Below are 24,841 nucleotides of genomic sequence, written 5' to 3' on the forward strand. Positions count from 1 at the left end.
ATGAGTGAGTAGTTCCCTCACTTGATGGGGAGTTGATTGAAAGGAACTCTTGAGTTGGAAGGATTGAAAGAAAAATTGTAATTGGGTTAACTGTTGGATTGTTATCTAATCACTAACACCAATCCCTTTGAACTAAGTGGGTTGCAACTCGTGAATAGATCTAGCATTCCAACTTGTTTGACTTTCCTTTACCTAGTAAGGGATAACTAAATAGAGCAACCATTAATTATAAATTAATCTTGAAATTATCCCATCAATAATAGAGATTCCAACTAATCAACTCCCAGTCAAGGCTTTTATTCATATTATTTAAATTTCCTCTTTTTAATTTTTCCTCTACTTAACTCAACTTCTTGGAACATCTGATTAATAAAATAGCACACTTTTCTGCAACTCGTTGGGAGACGACCTGGGACTCCAACTCCCAGTAATTTTTAATTTAAACTCTCTGTGACATATTTCTAAATTGATAGGCAGATTTTCGGTAAGTTAAGAACTATACTTGCAACGTAACTATTTTAATAATTTCTAATTCACCAACTTCTGCGCCTCATCAGCCACGCCTTCAATGAAAGGCAAGGAGAGGAAGAAGTGGCGTGTTGGAGTGTTGCTGGGCATATGACAAGTGTGGGGCGTATTGCTGGACGTGTGGCAAGTGCTACACCTTCGATGGAAGGAAGGAAGCTGGTGTACATAGCATGAGGCAAGTGGTACGCCAGTTTTCTCGTGCTGCTTTTACGAGCTCTAAGGTGAGGGTCGTTCGTGGCCCAAAATAAATGTCCACTATAAACATATGCATATCGTTTTAAAATTCTGGATGTTAGCTTTCTAACATCTTTGTAACTGCTTCATTTGGACCTCTCTACCTAGAGTTATGCTCGCTGGAGTATGAAGAGGCCAGGTTGACATCATCTACAAATTCTCTTTAAAAGAATTGCACTTCCATGGAAGGTTGCTTCCTTTTATATGCCACCTTTCTTGGTTCTTCCACAGACTTCTTTAGTTGTCCTTCTTCTCTTTTGTTCTTACCTAAAATCTTTCAACAACTTACTAAACATATTAATGTATAAAGCAACTCTAAAAAATATTTATTAAAGCACAAAAATTTCAATTAAAATAAAAAAATTTATAAAAATAATAAAAAAATAACTAAAGATAATCATACATTAATTATCAAATTATCACTATTTTTAAATTATTTATATATAAGTCACTACTGCCTTTAAGAAATTTTTTTTCTAAATTTATTAACTTTGCTGAAAAATAAAAAATAATTGACACCTCCTCCTACACAACTAAAGCCAACAGGCTTAACCCAACACGTAAATAAATAAATAAATAAATAAATAAAACACTAAATCGAAATACCACGGTCAACACATCAGAATTCAACACCAATAATTTTGTAGGAAAAATGGAAATAAACCCAGCACATCCAAACTAGTACTATTATTATCACTTCAACCACACAAAATTCTACTACATTAGAATTCTTCATGGGTTTTCTGAGTCATCAAACTCATACCAATTCCTTCTTGTTCATCACTACTTTATTCATATTTTGCAGCATCCATTTATGTTTGAGCTCTGTGAATGACACAATCACATCAACCACGTTCATCAATGACAATCACACAATGACCTCAAACAACACTAACTTCAAGCTCGGATTCTTCAGCCCTCCAAACTCAACAAATCGCTATGCCGCAATATGGTACCTCTCTGACTCCAACATCATATGGATAGCAAACAGAGATCAACCCGTGAAAAATTCTTCAGGGGTTATCAAGATTCACAAGGATGGCAACATCGTAGTAATGGACGGAAGAAACCATATAGTTTGGTCAACAAACCTCACATTCTCAACTAAAAATGTCACCAATATCTCAAGTGCTCAACTTCAAGATAACGGTAATCTTGTTCTTACAGATGACAACACTGGAGAAACGGTTTGGGACAGTTTCAACCACCCTGCGGACACAGCCGTGCCGACTATGAAAATCGCAGCCAACAAGTTCACAGGCAAGAAAATTGAGTATGTTTCTTGGAAATCCCCCACGGATCCTTCTTCTGGGGACTTCACCGGGAGCCTAGAGCGGTTGGCCGCTCCGGAAGTTTTCTTCTGGTACAAGAAAACTCAACCGTATTGGCGAACCGGTCCATGGAACGGCCGGGTTTTCCTTGGCGCTCCGAGGATGCTAACAGAGTATCTCTATGGTTGGCGTCTGGACCATGATCCAGACGGAACCGCTTACCTAACTTACAGTTTTGCTAATCCGGCCGAATTCGGTATTCTCTCGTTGACTTTTGATGGAAAGCTTAGGCTGGCAAGATTCTTGAACAAGAAGAATTATGTGACGTTTGAAGTTTTTCAAAATGAGTGTGATTTTTATGGCACGTGTGGGCCATTCGGAAACTGTGATCCATCTAGCAAACCGATTTGTAGCTGTTTTGAAGGGTTTGAGCCAAGGAATTTGGAAGAATGGAGTAAGAAAAATTGGACTAGTGGTTGTGTGAGGAAGAAGGAGGCACAGCTTCAGTGTGTTAGGTTGAAGAATTTGAACAATAGTGGTAATAATAATAATAGTAATAGTAATGGTGGAGTTGAAGTGCAACAAGATGGGTTTAAGGTGTTTAATAATATGAAAGTGCCGGATTTTGCTGAGAGATCTGATGCTAATTTGGACAAGTGCAAAACGAATTGTTTGGCCAATTGTTCTTGTTTGGCTTATGCTTATGATTCTTATGTTGGATGCATGTTTTGGATTAGAGACTTGATTGATTTGCAGAAGTTCCCTTATGGTGGAGTTGATCTCTTCTTGCGTGTCCCTTATTCTCAACTAATTGGTATGTTTTTCTTTTTATTATCTCTTTGATTAGTTGTGATAAATAATTATTTGAATCTTGATAAAAATACAAATTAAAGGTGTGCGCCAATGTTTTGGTTGGTTGAATTGGTTTTAATATTGTGTTTTGGATTAAAAAAAAAAAAGTAATGTCGGAAAAAATTTTATGAGCTATACAGCTGCGCTGAAACTAGAACAGTTTCATATCAATTAAACTTCATATTCTAGTGGTTAGAGTTTAGAGTAAAATAAAGAGTTGCAATTACGATAAAATTAAATTATAAGTAGTAGCCGATAAAGTGAGTATTGGCACATAATACAAAGGTTTAAATGTTCAATACATATTTTTTCTTATACAAATAGAAGTAATCATCAATCCAAAAATTTGACTAGACTTTTAATATTGAAAGTTGATATGAGCTTGTTTTGGCTCTCTGATCCTTCTATACATATGCTGAATACCTTGCAGCTACAAGTAAGGGAAGAAGACGAAACAAGCCATTAATGATTCCAATTGTTGCTGGGGTGATAGGCATAATTGCATTAGCGATTTGTGCATACATTATGTGGCAAAAATGGACTGCTAAACAAACTCGTAAGTTACCTTACCACTTTCTGTCTTGGATCAAAACAGTTTAATTTAATTTGGCTTTTCCATATAATATAACATGTATTTCTGATTAAATACATGGTTCACATAGAGTGAATGAACATAATTTTGACTGTGTCAATCAGGTCTTTTTGAACAATAATTCAATATAGTGCGACAAAGACTTTTGATAATGGTAATGTGATAAAGAATTGACTAGGAATAGTTAGACTTTATTTACTAACTTTTTTATGCTATTTAATGATAAGAAATAATGTTATTTTATTTTTCTTATAATTGAATATATCAATATTGCATCAGGAATAAGTTTAATTTAATATAGCTTTATCATCAAATCTTTTTTGTTAAAATATTCCTAGATTAGCATATTAATAAAAACATTTGATTCTTGTCAGTTATCATTATGCCTTTATACTGATATTGATAAATAATTTCTTTATTATATAACTACTAGTCCTACTAGAATAATAGAAAAGATATTGTGAATTAATTTGTATTATAACTTATTAATCCACTAGTGTATTTAAAATATATGGATCAAACCTTAGAAAATTGGTAAAATAAAAAAATAAAAATTTAATTATCCTTAAATTATAGAATAAAATATTATTTTTATCTCTAATATTTAGAATAAGTATCAAAGTTATCTCTAACCTTTAAATCGTCCTATTTAAGTTCCTAATGTTTCAAAATCATCCCAATATTATTCTGTCGTTAGTAATCTGTTAGCAAAGTTGATAATAGGACCACATTGAGACAATTTTAAAACATTAGGGACTTAAATAAGACAAAAACATTGAGAAACTATACATTACTCTTTAGAAGAATTACCAAATCAAATAAAATGATAGTGAATTTTAATGGAATGAATTGTATTACAAATTTAAATTTTTTACTCATGCTTATAGAATAGCTAGTAAATAAACTTTCTGAGAAAGAAAAAAAGAGTATGGTACATATACAGTAAAGTATAAATTATATTTTTTGACTTTAATATACTAAATTTTTTTAAAGTTTAATTTAATTAAACTTTATTTTTAATTTAATCCTTCAATAATATAATTTTTTTATGATAGATAATTATTAATAAATCTACTTAGAATGAAAATAATGTGATTAAGAGTAAAATTGAAAAAATAAATTTATTTAGAATGAAAATAGTGTAATTAAAAATAATTTACCTAGATTGTTTAAAAATAATTATCTAACGTAAAATATTAATATTATTGAAGAATAAAATTAAAATTTATTTCAAAGTTAAAAATAAAGTTTTCTTAAATTAAATATTAAAAAAATTCAATACATTAGAGATAAAAAAGTATAATTTATACTTTATTGTATATATACCATGCTATTTTTTTTCACCCTTGCAAGTTTATGTACTAGACATCCTATAAGCATTTTATGATTAAAAATCTTTAAGAGTAAATTTTTTTAAAAAATAAATTCATTTTGAATGATAGTAATATAATTAAGAGTAATTTACTTATTAGATGTGATTAAAAAATAATTGCATAATTAAATATGGTAAAAAAATTAATATTATTGAAAGATAGAATTAAAATTATTTCAAAATTAAAAATAAAGTTGAAAATATGATTTTTTTTCAGAAGTTTATCTACTAATCATTCTACAAGTATTTCATGATGATTAAAAATCTTGAATTCGTAATGCAATTCATTATGTTAAAATTCACTTTTATTTTATTTGATTTGATAATTCTTTTAAAAGTAATATAATGTATCTTTTTGTCTGCAACGTTTTAGTTATATTTGAATCTAAATATAACGTTTTAAATTCGTCTTAATATTGTCCTACTATCAACTTGTAAAAAAATCATTAATGGCACGATAATATTGAGACGATTTTGAAACATTAGAAACTTAATATGACAATTTAAACATTATGACAACTTTAAGACTTATTCCAAATATTAAAGACAATAAAACAACACTTTAATCTAAGGATTCCACTAGGGAGACAATGGACTATTTGTACAATGTGTACAATAGGCTATTAAGTTACAAAATGAACATCCACATACTATCTAGAATAACCATCCGAGTATATTTTGGGGTTGACCAAGATCGAACTCTTGACCTTTTGGATCTAGCGCTCTAATACCATGTCATGATACCACTCATCCCAAAAGTTTCAGTTGATAGGAAAGGGTAACACCAATGATTATCTCTAATACTCCCTAAACCTCCATTGTACACATTGTATAAATATTCCATTGGCTCCCCATACTTTCCCTTCATCTAAATTATAACAATAAAACTCGCATATGATATAAGTCATAAATTTAATGATGATTAATTTCTTACCTTATCGGTTTGTTTGTTTTTTTTTCATAAAACACCTATTTGAAACTCTTTTAGAGAATGTGAGAGTCCAACTTTAAACAAACACACATGAATAAAATAAAATAAAAAATTAGAAACATCATTATATCCAATAAAATTATCATCGGTGAAAGAAGCACATCCATTAATTTTGTTTGTGTGTATTGTAGATTTCGTTAAAATTCTTAGTTCAAGAATGTATATTTTTCTTTCTTACAAATGAAAGTTTCAGGAACTCTGACTCTAAAAAAGAGTACTGTTGGGGAACAAAAACAAATGAAACTCGACGAACTACCGTTATTTGAATTTGAAAAGCTTGCAACTGCTACAAACAACTTTCATGCTGAAAACATGCTTGGGAAAGGAGGTTTTGGTCCAGTATATAAGGTAATAATTCACCCTAAGATGTGCCAATAATCCTTCACATTATGCTGCAAAAATCAATATATTTGAACATCTTTAAGACTTTAACTATCTTCTAGGGACATTTGGAAGACGGACAAGAAATCGCGGTGAAAAGATTATCCAAAGCGTCTGGACAAGGGTTGGAAGAATTTATGAACGAAGTAGTGGTTATATCAAAACTTCAACATCGCAATCTTGTTAGACTTCTTGGTTGTTGTGTCGAACGCGACGAACAAATGTTGGTGTACGAGTTCATGCCAAACAAAAGTTTGGATGCTTTTCTCTTTGGTTCGTTCTTCCATCCTTCTTAGTATTATACTCTTAGGTCTTATGTGCATCCATTTTCCCTCAACTTAAGCATAGCTTTTGTTCGTCATATTCTGTAGATCCGCAGCGAAGAAAAGTCTTAGATTGGAAAAAACGTTTCAACATAATTGAAGGAATAGCTCGTGGTATACTTTATCTTCACAGAGATTCAAGGCTTAGAATCATACATAGAGATCTTAAGGCAAGCAACATATTGTTGGATGATGCGATGAATCCAAAAATATCAGACTTTGGTTTAGCTAGAATTTTTAGAGAAGGTGAAAATGACGAAGCTAATACAAAGAGAGTCGTTGGAACCTAGTATGTAATCCTTTTTTTTTTTGCATAATTATCTTTACGTATTGAGCTATTTAATAATTAATTAGTTAGTTACTTGTTGCATTTCGCTTTTTGGATGTAGCGGCTACATGCCACCCGAATATGCAATGGAAGGACTTTTTTCAGAGAAGTCAGATGTCTACAGCTTTGGAGTTTTGTTACTAGAGATTGTTAGCGGACGAAGAAACACCAGCTTTTATAACCATCAGCAATCACTAAGCCTTGTTGGATATGTTAGTCACTGTTCCTCTACCACCTTTTAGTTACAAACAGTTTCAATTTCATTTATTATACTCATATTAACAAAGTTTTGTTTTGTGTTTTTCAAGGCATGGAAACTATGGAATGAAAATAACATCATATCATTAACAGATCCAGAGATTATGGATCCATGCTTTGAGAAAAGTATTTTGAGGTGCATACACATTGGACTTTTATGTGTGCAAGAATTGACAAAAGAAAGACCAACTATATCCACTGTGGTTTTGATGCTAATAAGTGAGATTACACATCTTCCTCCACCAGGACAAGTTGCATTTGTCCACAAACAAAAGCTGCACAGTTCAGAATCCTCTCGGAAAAGTCACCAATCCAGCTCAAACAACAATGTAACTCTTACTGAATTAGAAGGGAGATAATATAATATGTGCAAATTGAATTCATGAGATTTCAAGCTGAGTATTGATCTTTTTGTTTTCTCTTTTGTGCAACTATTAATGATGAGAATATGAAGTTTTATATTAACATCTAGGCTAAATACTTTGGTTGGTGAATGTTGAGTGATTTCTAAAGCAAGATCTGTTCTGACTTCTGATGCACTAAACTTCTCTGCACATATTTGATAGTGCTAAGCTAATTCTTCATAAAAAGGTGAATTTATGATATTATCTAACTATGAAAGAAAATAAATAAATAAATCACCACTTAAAAAGCATGATAGAAGAAGCCTGTAATGGCCAGTTATGAGAAGTTAAAATCACCAAACTGAAAAACACTTTCGTGTTTTGTCTGACTTGCTAGTAAGAGCATCAATTGCAAGATCAAATAGATGACGGTGGAACTGAAGGATACCTCAATGCCGAAGCCTTTGAAGCATTCCCCTGTGCTGGTTTGAGGTACAGTCAGTTCACCGGCAGGATCGCCCGGCCTCCCAATTCTAAATCTTTTCTTGGAAGTTTCCACCTTGTTGACCATGACATAGTCGTGACTATAAACAGACTAAAATAAATAAAGGGCATATTTGGCCATTTCTTAACTCATCTTCCCCATATCAAAAATCAAATTCATACCCAAAGACATCCTAAACAAATTTAGCTATTCCAATAACCGAGTATACTTATTATTATGACATATTTTTTGCCCTTCTAATTAGTATAAACAAACCATTACTTTTGATTTAAGAAACATATTTTACATTGCATACTCAAGCACTTACTATCTATCCAGAGCAAGTCAACAACACTACAATATACAAAAATATTCCAATGCATTCATTCACTAAACAGATATTCCAAACAATTAGTTGCAGCAACCTAAGCACCAAAAGAAACCCTGCAACACTATACCATATTGTGGTTCACTAGTCAATGACAATTGGCTTCTGTTCACTTTCACCAATTCTATCCCTTTTAAAAAACACTTTGGGGACATCACCTCTGAGAATTTGAACTTCAAAGACAATTTTCTCATCACTGTTTGCCATGAGCTCGAAAACACAAGCATCTCCCTCTACCAAACAATTAGCTTTGACAAATTTTCTCCAGCCTCCATCGAAGAACTTGCGACCCGGAGCATGTCCACGATACACCATGTCCCAGCTCTCACCTCCACACTTAAGAACAGTAGGGACCTCAGCAGATGGAAGTATATCTACTAAGTCCTTTGATGGCCCCTATTTACCAATATAAGATTTTAACATGATTAATTTATTATTGGAAGTGTAAAAGAAGAGAATAAATATTTTATGGCTAACACAAACATTAAATTGTCTTGTGTTTTCATGTGCTCAACAGGCGCAGTAGAGTTTTAAAAAAAAGAAAATCCCTATACATGAAATGGACCTTTGAAAGAACAAGTGCATTCAGCTCCAATGACTATTGCAAATTCGAAGCAATAATTGAAATGTAAAATAAAAATGTTTTAGGGTCAGTCTTAGCACAACATTAAGGTTGTTGCATCCTGATTTTGTGTATTCTTATCCTTTCCATTGAAGACATCAAGTGCAAACATGCATCCGTTGTAATCTAATTCATAACCTTAAATTAAACAGAAATGGTCTTCTGAAATGTGGAAGATTGATATTCATCAGAAATTTAGACGTTCATGTGACTTCTTAATCTTCTCTGACTATATAAGAGGCAAATGAAATTATAACATAATGTGAAATTACCATGAGACAACTACGACGAACATGTGATTTTGAAAGAACTACATGAAAGAATGGATTTCCTGAAAGTGGTGCAATCTCATCGCTCGATAAGTTTGCTGCAGGATCAGCCGGCTTTGGCAATGGGGCTTGCTCTTCTACTGAAACTGCAAAATTTGAGTTGGTTGAAGTTAGATTTAAATGTTGCATACATAGTTTCATCGGATCACAACCCTTCCAAATAGTTTCATCAGATCACAACCCTTCCAACTATGAGTCTATATTCCATAAATAATTTTATTAATTCCCTTGGTCCTATTTCCTTGGATACTAGTTTCCAACTTTGCCATGCTAAAGTTCTTTATTCTTTAGATGCATTATCAAAACACTTCCAAAACAGTTAACTCTATACAACTTATTTTTACCAATTTCAATCACATCATGGTTTTATAACCTTTTCCCTTAATTAACCTAAATGTCTCTATTACCTATGGTTTATGTACCCTACCGCATTACCCCAGGATGCAGGGAAGGGGTCACACCCAAAGGGTATAATGTACGTAGCTTAGCCTGATAATTCCATTGGTGGCTGTTTCCACGACTTGAACCCAAAAGGTCACATAGAGACAACTCAACCGTTGCTCAAAGGCTCCCTTTGTAAGGAAAAAAATGATAAAGTCAACAATTTTTGCAAGTTGTGATACATGGACTATCTAGCCACTCCCCTCTTATCAATTTGCTTTTGAGGGGTACACTTTCTACTAAATTAAGTGGTATTGTAGAATGCTTTTGTTCACCAAGTTGTTGATTTACCACTCTTCCAACCTTTAGATATGCCATATTATGTGGTTATAAGGCATTAAACTCCGATTTACATTAGGAACTCCCACATCACGTCTAATATCAAACATATTTGCATACTTATTATCTCTGTATTTGTATCCCAAAGACAGCTTCTAAACACTACGTCAAGTAGAGAGGTAATCAGGGGAAGGGACAATGTTATGTCCTGTTTTGGAACCCACATCAAGAAACCAAAAGCCCTTTTGGGAACATCTTTACACTTAACATTTTGTTAAATTGAATACTAAGCTATTCACAAGTACAACAAAAACGCAATTTGTTCCCAATATTCAAATTTGTTTAACATTAATAATTTAAATAAATAAATAAATAAATTCCATGGGCAAAGCTGTTTAACACTAACCAAATAAATAATTTCAGACTTCTTTCCCACACACTAATTATTGGCAACAACTCAGGAAAAAGTTCTGTTTAAGTGTTAAACTACTAACAGTGCGCTTGCTTTTCGAGCATACATTTAGTTTTATCCAAGTCATAAAAAAGATTATAAAATAAAATAAAATAAAAACAAGGGAGAGCATCACGGCATGCAGTCTACTTAAAAGTGAAAGAAAAATTTCATTAACTTGATTAGCAGGTTATTTTATTAAATCTCAACAATTTGTATAAAATATAAACAAAATGGAGATTTAAAATCTCAATATCACCGCTCAATTCAAATTTTAAAAAGAATAAAAAATAAAAATTACCTCTTGAGGTTGAGGATGATCCTGGAGAACTCATGCTTGAGAAGGTGGGCAATGGTGTAACTATGGAGGTTTAAAAAATTATTCAGTATAAAAACAAAACATTCATTAAAGAATTTGATTTTCTAAAAGACAAATTAGGTTACAAGAATGTGATACGCCAATACCGTTATCAACAGGTAGAACGCGCCAAAAGTTTCTGAAGGCGCCTGCTACAACTTCGCGTTGCTTCCTGTGCTGCTGAAGACTATAAAAAGTTTGTGGTGTTTCAGGCAGTCACATGCAGCACAGCGAATTTCCCTTCCCGCGAATCCAGCTGTTGCGTGCTCAGATGCATATTTTCAAGATATTTTCAGGTACATTTTCAACGGTGAATTGAGTGCGATTTGAAAATAGAAAGATTAAAGATGTAGATGAAGAGATGAATGCATCAAGTAACGAGGTGAGCGTAACTGAGAAAACCGATAGAGAATATTTGAGAGTTCAGACTTGTATATTTATATAGTGGAATGTGTGTATTTGATAATTCTACAATGATCAAAATTGTACGGGACAAAGTACTAAAGAATCCAAAAAGTTTACGACACCAGCAACTTTTGTGTTTTGTGTCAATATTTAACCATTAAAAAAAAATAAATGATCTTCTGCCAGTGAATATAATCTAGAGAGTATATAGTTGATTGGTTGAAGAGTTAATACTTAATACTCAAACTTTGATCCTCAAATTTACTTCGATTCTAAAGTTGACTCTCAATTTGAATTCAAAATTTTTGCTTTGTATCTCATGTTACTCGACCTAATTACCTAATCACCCAATGTCATGTGTCAAAATAATATTTGACCATATACTGAAATAAATAATAACATCATATGTCCTAATACGATTTATTTATGTATTAATTAAGTAATTTAAAAAATTAATCTCTAAATTTTCATTCGTAACTTATTTTTTTTCTATGTGACACCATCTTTTCAACCAAACAATGTTTGGACAACTGACAAAAACTTTCACATGAATGGGTCCAAATATAAGGATTCACCCGAGGACAATAGATAAAGAGGAGGGATCTATCCCTCTCTCAAGTTACATCATATCTTACCCTAATTTTGCTGTCTCTTCGTACGGATATTTACTTTAGCATCGAAGTATCTTTATAGGTGACCCCACCCGCCGATCAACCAAAAAATCCCACCAGCCTTCCACTCTGCAGATCTCGCTCTCAGGACCCAATCCTTATCTCACGCAACCTTTCATCTCACCGGACCTCCGAAGAACCGAACAATGGCGCTGTCTATAGAGAACCTGACGTGAGTCTGAAATGGAGATTTTCCCTCGCCCTGAAGATGAACTAGACGGGGAGGGAGGCCACGAATGCCAGGGAGGTCACCTCATGAGCAGAGTGAACACTGGGACTTCTTGGAGGCATCGAGAAACTCTTTTTTACCAAGGCCACTCCCGTGATTGGTCCCTTGGAAAGAGTCCAATTGGCAGTACCGACAGCAATAACTCTTGGATCATGCAAGAACTCAGACACCGAGTCCAGAACCTAGAGAAGGAGCTGGCAACGAGAGGTCGCTATCACCCCGAGCACAGTCAAAACTCTCGCTCGCGTACAGAGGCTCGTCCGAGCCATTCTCGAAACAGGTCTTCGACACATAGATCAGAAGTGCGGAAGCAAGGCAGGGAGAAGGATGACAGGCATGACCAGACCGACGGTCACACCCTCACCTACCCCCGAGACAGGTCAAGAGCTTGGATGAGCGGAAAGGAGAACAAAAAAGGAAGCGCCGAGATCCCGCTGTGATCGAAGCTACCCATTTCCCCTCCTCTATCCTCAAAGTCTGCCTACCCAAGAACTTTGATAAACCGACAGACATGAGATACGATGGCATCAAAGATCCCCAAGAGCACATCACGGCTTTCTAGGCCAGGATGAACATGGGAGGAGTGGGTGATGAAGTCAGATGCCACGCGTTCCTGGTGACCCTGGCGGGACCAGTGATTCGTTGGTTCAACTCCCTACCACAAAATTCCATAACAGCTTTTGTAAATATCTCTTAGAAATTTCTGGCCCAAATCACCACCCAAATTGCCAAAGCAAAACATTCGATCAACCTGTTGGGTGTGACACAGCGGGTTGGCGAGCCGACGAGGAAGTACCTGGACCGGTTCAACGACGAGTGTTTGGAGATAGATGGCCTCACAGACTCCGTGGCTAGTTTATGCCTCACTAACAGCCTGGTGAACAAGAATTTCAGGAAACACCAAACCACTAAGCCTATTTGGACGATGTAAGAAATACAAATACAAGGTGCAGCAAGAGAGTACATAAATGACGAGGAGGTCACCAGGTGGTGGTCACCAACAAATGGTGGTTGGATGCTCTGCCGACTCGTCAGGTTGGCAACACCGAGAAGCCAAGGGAGGTACCAAGAGAAATGGCATCTGGGAGATCGTTCAAGTCGTTTCCCCGAGGAGGCAAATTCACAAAGATGCAGGATTGTTTTGACCTGAAGGATGCGTTGGAACAGGCTATTCGAGAAGAAAAGTTGAACGAATTTTCATGGTTCATCCAAGAACCAAGGAGAAAAGAGAGTGAGCGTTCTGAAAAGGACCGAAGTCGGACTGTCAAGGCAAGGCAAGACCCTCCCGAGAACCCGGACACAACCCCAACAATGGTGGTGAATGTGGTGGTCGGCAAAAATGCCCCACCAAAGTCAAGGTTGGCAACAAAGAAAGATGACAAGGTGCTTGGCATGACATTGGAAGACAACAAAATGCCTCCCAGGGAGCTTCCCGAGATATCATTTGGCCATGGAGACCACTGGTGTGACGACCTCCCAGAGGACCTACCAATGGTGACTACGACAAGAATTGGGATTGGCCTGGTCAAGTGAATCTTAGTCGACACAGGGGCCAATTCAAACATCATATTTTGAAACGTGTTTGACGCCCTGGGTTTCAAAGAAAGTGATCTCAAGAACCATCATCATGGAGTCATAGGACTGGGTGACAACTACATCAGGCTTGACGGTTCCGTCATCCTATCGATTTGTGTGGGTTCCGGGCCGAGCAGGAAGTCTGCAATGGCTGAGTTTGTGGTCTTGAAAGACTACACGGCTTACAACATCATCTTCGAAAGGAGAACTATCAACGAGCTATTGGTGGTCATTTGCACGAAGTTCCTGACAATGAAGTTCGCGGTGGACGACGAGACCTGGAAATGGCTGTTGCTTGTGACAACGCTAGCTTAACATTAAGAAAGAGGTTTACGGAGGTAGCCGGGGTGTTCTTGGCAGATATTAACGCTAGGCATGATGAGCACCCGAGGCCCGAACCTTAAGGTGACCTGGAAGAGTTTTAGGTAGGGTAAACAGAGGACAAGTTCACATTTGTGAACCGCAACCTCCCTCACGAATTGAAAGAACCTTTGATTGAATCCATCTGCGCCAACAGAGGTCTCTTTGCCTGGACCCCAGCCGACATGCCAGTGATAGACCCGGACTTCATATAACACCGCCTGGTCGTGAGACCGGAAGCACATCCTGTTGCACAGAGGAGGAGGAAAATGTTGTCGAAAAAGGCAAACGAGGTAGCCAAACAAACAGCTAGCTTGTTGGAAGCCGATTTTATTAGAGAACTTGACTACTCCACATGGCTATCGAATGTAGTTCTTGTGAAGAAAGCAAATGAAAAATGGAGAATGTGCGTGGATTACTCAAATCTCAACAAAGCGAAACCAAAAGACTCATTCTCCTTTCCCAACATTGATGCCTTGCTGGACGCAGCAGCGAGATACAAATTCTTGCGTTTCTTGGATGCTTATTCGGGATATAACCAGATCCTGATGTACCGATCTGACGAGGAAAAAACAGCGTTCATAATGCCAGGAGGGACATTCTATTACAAAGTCATGTTGTTTGGGCTAAAGAACGCGAGGGCAACATACCAAAGATTGATAAAAAAAAAGGTTTTCAAGGACCACAGAGATAGGTCGGTAGAAGTCTACATTGATAACATGTTAGTGAAAACTGCAGAACCGATCAGCATGGTAACTGACCTCCAAGTCATCTTCGACTCACTTTGAAGGCACAACATGAAGTTGAAATAAGAACACATGAAACCATCTTAAAAATGCGTCTATTAGGACCATAAAATATCTAAAAGATCCACCTGGTGGATGAACTGATCAGCATATATTACCATTGAATCTGCTCAAGATATTAAGGGATTCACATCTAATATTTATTGCTGATAGCCTTATAATCAATTTTCTTTGAAAACATGCAACACAACTTAACTCACTAGATTGAAAAATCTTATAATTCTTCAATGAATTCCATTGTAAATTTTCAATGATCCTTCACATCATTGTGCTTCTAGGGTGACCTAATCGGTCATATCAAATGGCGAATTTGTTTGGACTAGTAAACTTCTAATTTGCTATGACATGCATGGTTCTAAAAATTGGATCGGACTGGTCGGTTCGACTGGGTTAACCGGGAACCAGTCACCTGATCGGTTGACTCCCAGAACTGCCCTGCAAAAAATCGACAAAAAAACAGTCAAGGAGGGTAACTGACGAAACAGTCGAGTTTTTAAAAGTCCTGGTTTTTTACTATCCACCAAAACGGCGTCGTTTTGATGCCAAAAAAAAAAAAGAAAACCCATTACCCAACCCACCCTTCGAAGAGCCACTTTCCACGCCTCCCTCAACCCTAATTTCCTCTTCCAGTCTTCCTCCAACGGAAAGAAGGAACTCCACCGTCTATACCACAATCGACACCGGCAGTGACCACTTGCAGTTACCACCACCATGGATTGAAGCTCTTGTCAGCAGCATCGTTGTCTGGTCATTTGAACTCTGAAGCTTCTGTCGTCGGCATCGTCAGCCATCAGGTCGTCTGGTCATCAGAGACACGGTTTGAAGATTTTGTCATCGTCATCGTTGAGCATCTATTCTGCTGTCGTGAACTCTTTCCTTCTCTGCTCTCTGCTGCGGTGAGTTATTGTGTTTTTCAATTAATTTTTTTATTTTATTAATTAATTATATGAATTGTTGTTCTTTATTGAACTTATTTGATTTCATTTAATCTTTTTATTTTGTTAATTATATGAATTGATGCAAAATTCTTCTGTTTTTCAGGTTTTTTTATTTTGTTAATTATATGAATTAATCATTCTGTAATATTAAATTTTGCTTAATATAATTTTCAAAAACAACGATAATTTCAATTTTAGATTCTAGATTTTGAATGCTATGTAGAATATTGATATAATTTTGTATTCTGGATTTTGAATGCTAAATAAAATTTTAATATAATTTGAGATTTTGGTAATTGTTTATTTTGTTTCACTCTTTGTGTCCCTAACAGGAAAACTGAAATTAGTAACTATTTCAAGTGGTCATTTTGATCCATTTGTTAGTTTAATCCGGTATCACTAAAATTGTTGTAAATTATGAACAAACTGTCTTGTTTCAATTCTAAGTTCAATTTGGTTTGATGCCGCATCCAAAAAGATCTACGGGATAAATTGACATCCTTGGAGCTTCTGATTAGCAACCTAATGTTATTTTCTTTTACTTATAAGATGTTATATCTGATTAAAATTCTTAATTGCTGATTTTACTAATCTTATTATGTGTTTACAGGACCATCCTTTGATAAAAAAAATTCGAAGATAAAGGTCTTGATCTTAGAATTTTAGTAGGTAGCTTGGAGCCCCTATAAATTTTGCTAGATAAAGATCTTAAAATGCAATGTATAAAATTTGTATTTGACCATCATAACTCTTGAAATAGTTCATGAAAACAAAACTTGTCCGTGATGCTACAATAAAAATATATATCCGTGTCAATTTTGAGATTGTTAACTTCAATTATAATTTCATTAAATTTATTTGTGTAATAGATGTTAGCATTCAATAGCTTCACCATTTTGGTAGTTTATTCTTTTATCATTAAATTTAAAATCTCTATATCCTTGAACCAACTTGAGATACTAAAATAAATATATTTTGTGTGAAATTTAAAGTTGTTTATGAATTTTTAATGATGAATTAGGATAATTTATTCTGTGAAAATGTTAGATTTTGAATTTTATTAATTTAAAAATTATTAAATTTAAATATTTAAAATTATATAATAAATTATTTTTATAATTTTACTGTATATTTAATTAAACTGATTCAACTATGGTTCGATTTCGATTGAATCATTGAATAAATCACTCAACCGGTTCAATGACTGATCCGATTCTCGTAATCTTGATGACATGTGATTCAATTATACTAATATATTCATTTTTATGGATATCTTTAAAACTCAACAAGTGCTCTTGAGACTTTGTAAATAATAACGCATTATCTATAATGAGTTTTGTTCCTCAAGAAAATAAAATAATAGATGGTCTAGAGCCATCAATTATTTTACATACCAATAATAATAACAACACTTGCCTCTTTATATACAAGGTTAAAAAAATAAATTTTATTTTTGAGAATAATGTGTACTTACATTATCCGCAAAATAAATGTCTTTTCTTTGTAACTTCGTTATTTTTTTCACAAGAAAGAATTAATATGTGAAAATACAATTCAACCTATAATTTCTCTTTAAAATTAATTTTCTTTTGAAATTCATAATTTAATCATTTGTTAATGCCTATAGATATAATGAGTTAAATCATATTCTTCCTTGCATAGTTATTTTATTTATTGTACATATATTATAATAGAACAAATTTATTTATTGATTCTTTGAAACTTAAATAGAATAACAAATTTAAAAGTAAATACATTTAAATATATATCAGATACATCATGATGAGTTATGGTAGGAGTATCTTTTGAAATAAAATTAATTTCTATCTTTTTCTCATTCTCTTTTAAAGATGCTTAATAAAGTTCAATTAAGTACTTTAGTATACAACAAATACGTGACCAATGACCGTTACCACCATAACGATGACATTTGCTTTCTATATTCTTATTAGGACAATTTTTCTTTTCTTTATTATTCTACCTTTTATAGGATCTTTTATTATTGAAGAATCTTCTCTTCTTTTTTTTTTGTGTGTCATATTTGTTACCGAAATATTAATTTTAATCAATTTTAGGATCACAATGTGTCACATTCACTTTGGAGAATGGAGCACAGTTAGGGAACAAACTTTATGATTTTTCATGAGCAATTCGTTATTCTGTTTTGTCACAAAAAAGCATGCAATTATTTTAGAATATTTTGTAAATCTCTTATCTCAATATTACTACTGTAGAAGCATATTTATAGGTTGAAAGGTTGAAAATTTTTTTTCAATATATCTTTATCAATAACTTTTTTTTCACATAATTTTAATTGTGAAGTTATTTTAAACATTGCAGAATTATATTCAGTGATGGATTTAAAATTCTATAATCACAAATGCAACCATGCATATCGGGTATTTGGAAGAATCACCGATTTTTTGTGATATTACTGTTTTTTTAGACTCTTCCATAGTTCTATTAAATTTTTTATAATAAGATATTCATTTTTCAATCCTTTTTTCGTCAAGATGATGATGAAGAAAAATCGTTGCCGTAGCGCGATTATTTAGTGTTATATTATTGAGACCAATTGAATCGAGGTGAATTTCACCATCTATAATCCTGATAAATAATTTTTTTTCTGAAATATAAAGTAGTACAAATTTCAAACAAGAAAGATCTGACATAATTAAAATTTTTTTACCTTAAGAGCTCTCGTGTTAATAATGTATTGTGAAATTAAAATAATTTAGAAATAGAACTAAAAAATTATAAGAGAACTTTGTTATTAATTCTGAATGTATCACTCAATATAAGATAACGTATTCCCACTAATATTGCATGCACAATATTTTTCTTAAAGGAGTCAAAACACTACTTAAGATAAATAACTATGTGTCTCTATTATGTGTTATTCTTAGTGTGTCTTAAAATCTTTTCTTTAAAATTTATTTATAGATGAAGAATTTGAAGTAAATAGTAATAAAATATTAATTACCTAACTCACTTATTAATTAGTAGAAACAGATTTATACCCTATTAATTAATAATATTCCATACTCCATTATGATAGAACGTACATATTTCATATTCTATTACGTATGATATTGCTCGGTAATACGACATCCATAATAATAATCATTTTATAACAACATCATCTTTAACGGTATCAAACCCTACTCATAATAATTTTGAATTTTGAAATGGAGAGTGGAGAGAGCGGGGGAGAGTCTTCGAGGGTGGTACATAGCGAGGTAGCCGGCCATACCGGCGAGAGCAATAAGGGGGAGAGTGGAGGTGAGCATGCATCAGGTGAAAAGGAGGGAATTAAAGGAGACAATAACAAGATTCAAGGTCAGCGGATATCGTTCAGAGATAAAGTTGTGGGTGCCTCAACAAGGAGAGCTTTGGAGGTTGCTGATTCTCTTGATGGGGATAAGATGGCTGTAGTTGGTAAGCAAGGCGATTCGGAGATACCAACTGTGACGTTCACTGAAGAAGCAAAGGAGATATTGGCAGAGCCCTACAAAGATGCCATCGTGATCAAAGTTCTTGGAAAAAACTTTAGCTATACGGCAATCACGCACAGGCTTAAAGGAGTCTGGAGAACCAAAGGAGGATATGAGGTACTAGATGTCGGTTTTGGCTATTTCTTAGTTAAATTTGATCTCTTGGAGGATAGAGAAAAAGTTCTCCTTAGAGGACCGTGGATGATTACTGATAGTTATGTTGCAGTTAAACCTTGGAGTTCTTCATTTAGACCTTGTGAAAACACTTTTGGATCTACCATGGTTTGGATAAGAATCACAGGTTTAAACATTAACTATTATCAAGAGAAAGCCATGAAAATGATTGCGTCAGCTGTTGGTAAACCGATCCGCATCGATTTAGCCACCAAGTCTGCAGAAAGGGAAAAGTATGCAAGAGCATGTGTGCAAATTAACTTGGGACTTCCAGTCATAAAAAAGATTCAAGTTGATTGACATAGAATATGAGCACTTGAATTTAATTTGTGAAAAATGTAGCTGCTTTGGGCATGTAACAAGAGAATGTGCGAAAGAGAACAACAATGACATTGGAAAGGAAACCATGGTGAAGGAGAAAAATTTGTCGTCACTGTTTTCGGTGGATAACAATGAGAAAACGGCAGAAGGTAGTCAAATCCCAGTAAAAAATCAAAATTCAACTTTTGAATTTGGAATTAATGCCAAATCAATTCCAATTATGGAGAAGCATGGAGCAGCGGGTCTTGTGCATGATAATTTACAAGAATCACGCATGGATAGGGATACTCAAGCAAAAGAGGATGAATGGGTTACAGTTAGTAGAAAAGGCAAGGAAAAAGTGGGTAAAGGCCCCAATGTAGTGCCAAAAAAAGCCAATGTAGCAATATGCTCCAATTTGGTGAGTAAGAAATTTTCTTTTGGGTCTAATAAAATGCATGCTGGATCCTCATCAAATGCAAAGGTGAAGTCTTTATCAAATGCAAAGGTGGAGCCTAAGGAAAAGAAAGATCCTCCATCCACGCTTGGCTCTTTGGGAACAACTCAGGTGGCTTTCAAAGATCAGAGTACTCCTTTTTTTAAAGCAGGGCACAAAAGGCAGCGTCCTATTTCGCTTCAAAACTCACCTATTGAAGCATTGTCAACGGATTCTCGAGTACAAAAAGAGCTTGATAAAGCTATTGCAACAACAAACTTGGAGAACCAACCTCAACAGAAGAATGATGGTTCTGCGACGCAAGTCCACCAGAAGACAATTGGAGACAGGGGTCCATCAACGTGAGATAGAATGATTATAAATTCCAATTATTTAATTTATTTTTATGGATTGCGACCATTTAAATATTATTAGTTGGAATGTAAGGGGAGCGTCAAATAAGATGTCTCGGGTGCACTGTAAGGAGTTAGTACAAAAATTTCAACCAACTTTTTTTATTTTGGTGGAAACTCATATTGGGTTTGAAACTATGAAAGAATTTTGGGGGAGATTAGGCTATTATCCTGTAGGGATTGTAGATGCTGTTGGACATAAGGGAGGAATTTGGTTCCTCTCTGCTAATTTAAAATTTTCTTGTAAAATTCTTTGGGCTATGAATCAATGTGTAACTTTGGAAATTGATGGTGGTGGGCGAAGATGGATTTACAGTGCGGTTTATGGCAGCCCTCAAGCCACTAATAGAGTAGAATTATGGAGTCATCTGCTTGATATTGGTTTGTGCATTCAGGACCCATGGGTGGTGGTTGGGGATTTTAATGATATTTTGAGTGTTCATGAGGTGAAGGGGGGTAATTACTATTCGACTCGCAGTAGTGTCTTTGCAAGTACTCTAGATTCTTGTGGTCTTTTTGATCTGACAACCTCTAGAAGACGGTTTACTTGGTTCCGTAAAATTCAAGGAAACAGAGAAATTGCAAAGAGATTAGATAGAGCTTGCTGTACTGCAGAATGGCGTCTTCTTTTTCCAGAAGCTTTTGTTGAAGTTCTCAGCCGTTCCCACTCTGATCATTGTCCCCTACTTATCCGATGTCAAGGAGTTCCTATCAAGAAAGGAAACCGGCCTTTTAGATTCCAAGCGGCATGGGCAACGCATCCTGATTACAAGGCCATTGTTCAGAAATCTTGGAATAGTACAGACTTTGGCATCCATAGGAAGTTGTTGGGGGTTTAAGAAGCTTCGTTGGAATTCAACTCTACGGTCTTCGGCAATATTTTTATTAAAAAGAGGGAATTGGAGGCTTATTTGAATTGTATTCAACGAAAAATGGAGGCTGACGATGATCCGATTTTGAAGCACAAAGAGGAAGAATTGAGAGCTGAGTATAATCTAGTTTTGGCCCAGGAAGAATTGCTTTGGTACCAGAAGTCAAAAGATCAATGGGTTCGGTATGGTGATAGAAATACTAGCTTTTTCCATATGCAAACCATCATTAGAAGAAAATCTAACAAGGTTCATGGGTTGCTGGTCAGTGATGGGTCCTGGTCTGATGATCCGGAAGTTTTGCAAAGAGAGGTCGTTCATTTTTTCAAAAATATTTTTTGCTCTACTGAGCCTGTTGAGGTTAATTGCATGGGAGAAATTCCTATGCCATCTCTTAGCCAGGATGCTTGTGATAATTTGTCTAAACCAGTAACAATGTTGGAGGTTAAAGAAGCTCTGGATAATATGAGCTCGTTCAAAGCTCCTAGGCCGGATGGTTTTCAAGTTTTTTTCTTCAAGGAATATTGGGATGTGGTGGGTCATGAGGTGTGGCGTACTGTTCAGAAAGCATTCTTAGGGGAGACTTTAAGCCATTCTTTGTTGGAAACTTTGATTGTTCTTATCCCTAAATGCGACCCTCCAACTAGATTGAAGGATTTTCGGCCAATAAGCCTTTGTAATGTAATTTATAAGCTAGTGACTAAAGTGCTGGTTAATAGATTACGACCTTTTTTGGATGAGATTGTTAGCCCAACTCAGGGAGGGTTTATACATGGTAGAGGAGCGCCTGATAATATTATTGTGGCCCAAGAAGTTCTTCACTTTCTTAAGCGGACAAAGTCTAGAAAAGGAGCTATGGCTTTTAAGATTGATTTAGAAAAGGCTTATGATAGAGTTGATTGGAATTTTCTTGAGCACACTCTTGAATCTTTTGGCTTTCCTTCTCTAATTATTCGACTTGTAATGAATTGTGTTCAGGCTTCAAATCTTTCCATCTTTTGGAATGGGAATAGATTGGACAGCTTCCAACCTCGCAGAGGGCTCAGGCAAGGAGATCCAATTTCTCCTTATTTATTTGTTTTGTGCATGGAGAGATTGGCGTGCTTCATTTCCAAACAAGTTGACGAGGGTATTTGGGATGGTGTGGCTGTTTCTAGAGGAGGACCTAGAGTTTCTCACTTGATGTTTGCAGATGACCTCCTCCTTTTTTGTAAAGCGAAGAAAAATCAAGTTCAGAATGTTGTGCACATCTTGGAGTTGTTCTGCAAAGCTTCAGGTATGAAGGTTAACATTGAAAAATCTAAAGCTATTTGTTCTAGAAATATCTCTAATAGAAGGAAGGAAATGTTGTCTGGTGTTTCTCATATTCCTTTTACTAGTGACCTAGGCAAATACTTGGGGGTGAACCTTAACCATCCTCGAGCTTCTAGGTCTATTTTTTCGGACTCTTTAGAGAAGATCAAAAATAGGCTGGCTAGTTGGAAAGGTCGGCTCCTTAACAGAGCAGGCAGGCTTTGCTTAATTAAATCTGTTGCTTCTTCTCTTCCTATTTATCAGATGCAAGTGACTCTTTTTCCTACTTCGATTTGTCAAAAGATTGATTCTGTGCTTAGACAATTCTTGTGGAAGGGAAAGGTGGGGGAGCGATGCTTAAATTATGTCAAGTGGAGCAAAGTTGTCACTCCAAGAAAATATGGAGGCTTGGGAATTAGAGATACCCAGTGTGTAAATTTTGCTTTATTAGGAAAGCTTGTTTGGCAATTACTGCATAATAATGATAAGCTTTGGGTAAAAATTATGTTGGCAAAATATTTATCTGGGAGGTCTTGCTTTTCATCCAGTTTTTCTAATAATGTTTCAAGCACTTGGCGAGCGATTTATAAGACAATAGAAAAGCTTTGTGATGGTTTTGATTGGTGTACAGGCAGGATGTCTCAATCCTTTTGGTATCATGCTTGGCGACCATGTGGAACACTAGCTCCTTTGGTTCCTTTTGTGCACATCTCTGATTCTCACTTGAAGCTAGAAGATGTCTGGTACCATGGACATTGGCGGTGGAATATTCTTTGCACAATGATTCCGAAAGAAGTTAAACTTGATTTGATACTCTTTGATCCTATCAAGCAGGCAGGAGATAAAACAGGTTGGTTTTGGACAAACTCAAATACTCTCACCTACTCGACTAAAAGCGGGTATGAATGGCTATTGAAGAAGAAATTTGGCTGGAACGATAATGAAAATTGGCTTTGGCTTTGGCGCTTGAGAATACCGGAGAAGATAAAGTGTCTGCTCTGGCTTTGTCTCAACAACGGAGTTCCCACAGCTAGTTACCGGTTTCAAAGAGGTCTTGCTACTTTTGATTTTTGTCAGCGATGTTATCTTGCTCTAGAGGATATTAACCACTGCTTTAGGACTTGCCAAAAAGCTCGTCAGATTTGGATTAGCTTAAATTTGGGAATGACCGCTGAGGACTCTAGTTTGGATTTTGTGTCTTGGATTCGTTCTAACCTCAACAAAAATGAGTTTCTCTTTGCAGCGGCCTTTTGGTGGATTTGGAGGGATAGGAACAATGACATCTTCCATCAAGATGATCCATGGAGTAAGGAGAAAATTGTTCACTTAGTTCAACATGCTGCTCGCGATTTCTCTAAGGTTGTTACCAACCAAAAACATATTATTCCTTCCTCTTTGCAATATAACTGGGAACCACCTCCAATGAATGTCTGTAAAGTGAACTGCGATGCAAGCGTTTTTGAAAATGGGCAATTAGCGGGCTTTGGATGTATTATTAGAGACAGCATGGGAATTTGGATGAAAGGTTGTTCTGCCAGTATACCTCTTTCTAGTGTTCTCTCTTGTGAGCTTCATGCTATTTGGAGAGGGCTTGTTATGGCTTGGGATTGCGAGTGTAAAGAGGTCATATGTGAAACTGATAATCTTGATGCATTTCTTCTTGTTTCGCGAGGCACAACCAGCATGATTACGAATGACTCTGATCTGCTTGGCAAAATCAAAGAGATGCTTCAGCGCAATTAGACAGCTACTTTAGTGCTCATCCAGCGTACAGCAAACAGAGCGGCTGATTTAATGGCTAAGACTGCTGCTTTAAACAAGCAGGTGTACCTAGAGTGGTTACAACCCCCTAATAATTTAGACATTATTATTAGAGAGGAGTGTTACTCTTTCTCTTAAGTGTTTTTCCTTTGTGTTATGTTTAGTCACAAAAAAAAAAACCCTACTCATAATGTATTATTGCTATTATGTTATTGTTTACAATAATACATACTTTTTCATAGTTAAAATCTTTTACCACAAAAGGGGAGTAGAGTTCAAGATTTTAACATA

At 35.3% G+C, this 24,841-nt stretch overlaps 3 protein-coding genes across 3 annotated transcripts; 2 read left to right on the forward strand and 1 right to left on the reverse strand.

Moving 5' to 3' along the window:
- The first annotated feature begins 1,371 nt into the window (after positions 1 to 1,371).
- Positions 1,372 to 7,620, forward strand: LOC107625512 (G-type lectin S-receptor-like serine/threonine-protein kinase At1g11300). Its single transcript, XM_016328157.3, has 7 exons — positions 1,372 to 2,847; positions 3,316 to 3,441; positions 6,034 to 6,188; positions 6,284 to 6,494; positions 6,593 to 6,833; positions 6,934 to 7,084; positions 7,181 to 7,620. The coding sequence occupies exons 1-7, from the start codon at positions 1,497 to 1,499 to the stop codon at positions 7,487 to 7,489; spliced, it is 2,544 nt and encodes an 847-aa protein (XP_016183643.1). The 5' UTR covers positions 1,372 to 1,496; the 3' UTR covers positions 7,490 to 7,620.
- A 478-nt stretch (positions 7,621 to 8,098) lies between these two features.
- LOC107625513 (B3 domain-containing protein Os04g0386900-like) lies at positions 8,099 to 11,295 on the reverse strand. Its single transcript, XM_088503542.1, has 4 exons — positions 10,934 to 11,295; positions 10,770 to 10,829; positions 9,241 to 9,383; positions 8,099 to 8,742 (listed from the first exon to the last, which is right to left on the reverse strand). The coding sequence occupies exons 2-4, from the start codon at positions 10,801 to 10,803 to the stop codon at positions 8,431 to 8,433; spliced, it is 489 nt and encodes a 162-aa protein (XP_088359668.1). The 5' UTR covers positions 10,804 to 10,829; positions 10,934 to 11,295; the 3' UTR covers positions 8,099 to 8,430.
- A 9,469-nt stretch (positions 11,296 to 20,764) lies between these two features.
- Positions 20,765 to 21,466, forward strand: LOC148574907 (uncharacterized). Its single transcript, XM_088505981.1, has one exon. It carries the CDS (start codon positions 20,765 to 20,767, stop codon positions 21,464 to 21,466), a length of 702 nt encoding a protein of 233 aa, XP_088362107.1.
- Positions 21,467 to 24,841: the final 3,375 nt, after the last annotated feature.

The sequence above is a fragment of the Arachis ipaensis genome, chromosome B2 (genome assembly GCF_059453495.1).
Source record: "Arachis ipaensis isolate K30076 ecotype BB chromosome B2, ASM5945349v1, whole genome shotgun sequence".
Taxonomy (NCBI): domain Eukaryota; kingdom Viridiplantae; phylum Streptophyta; class Magnoliopsida; order Fabales; family Fabaceae; genus Arachis; species Arachis ipaensis.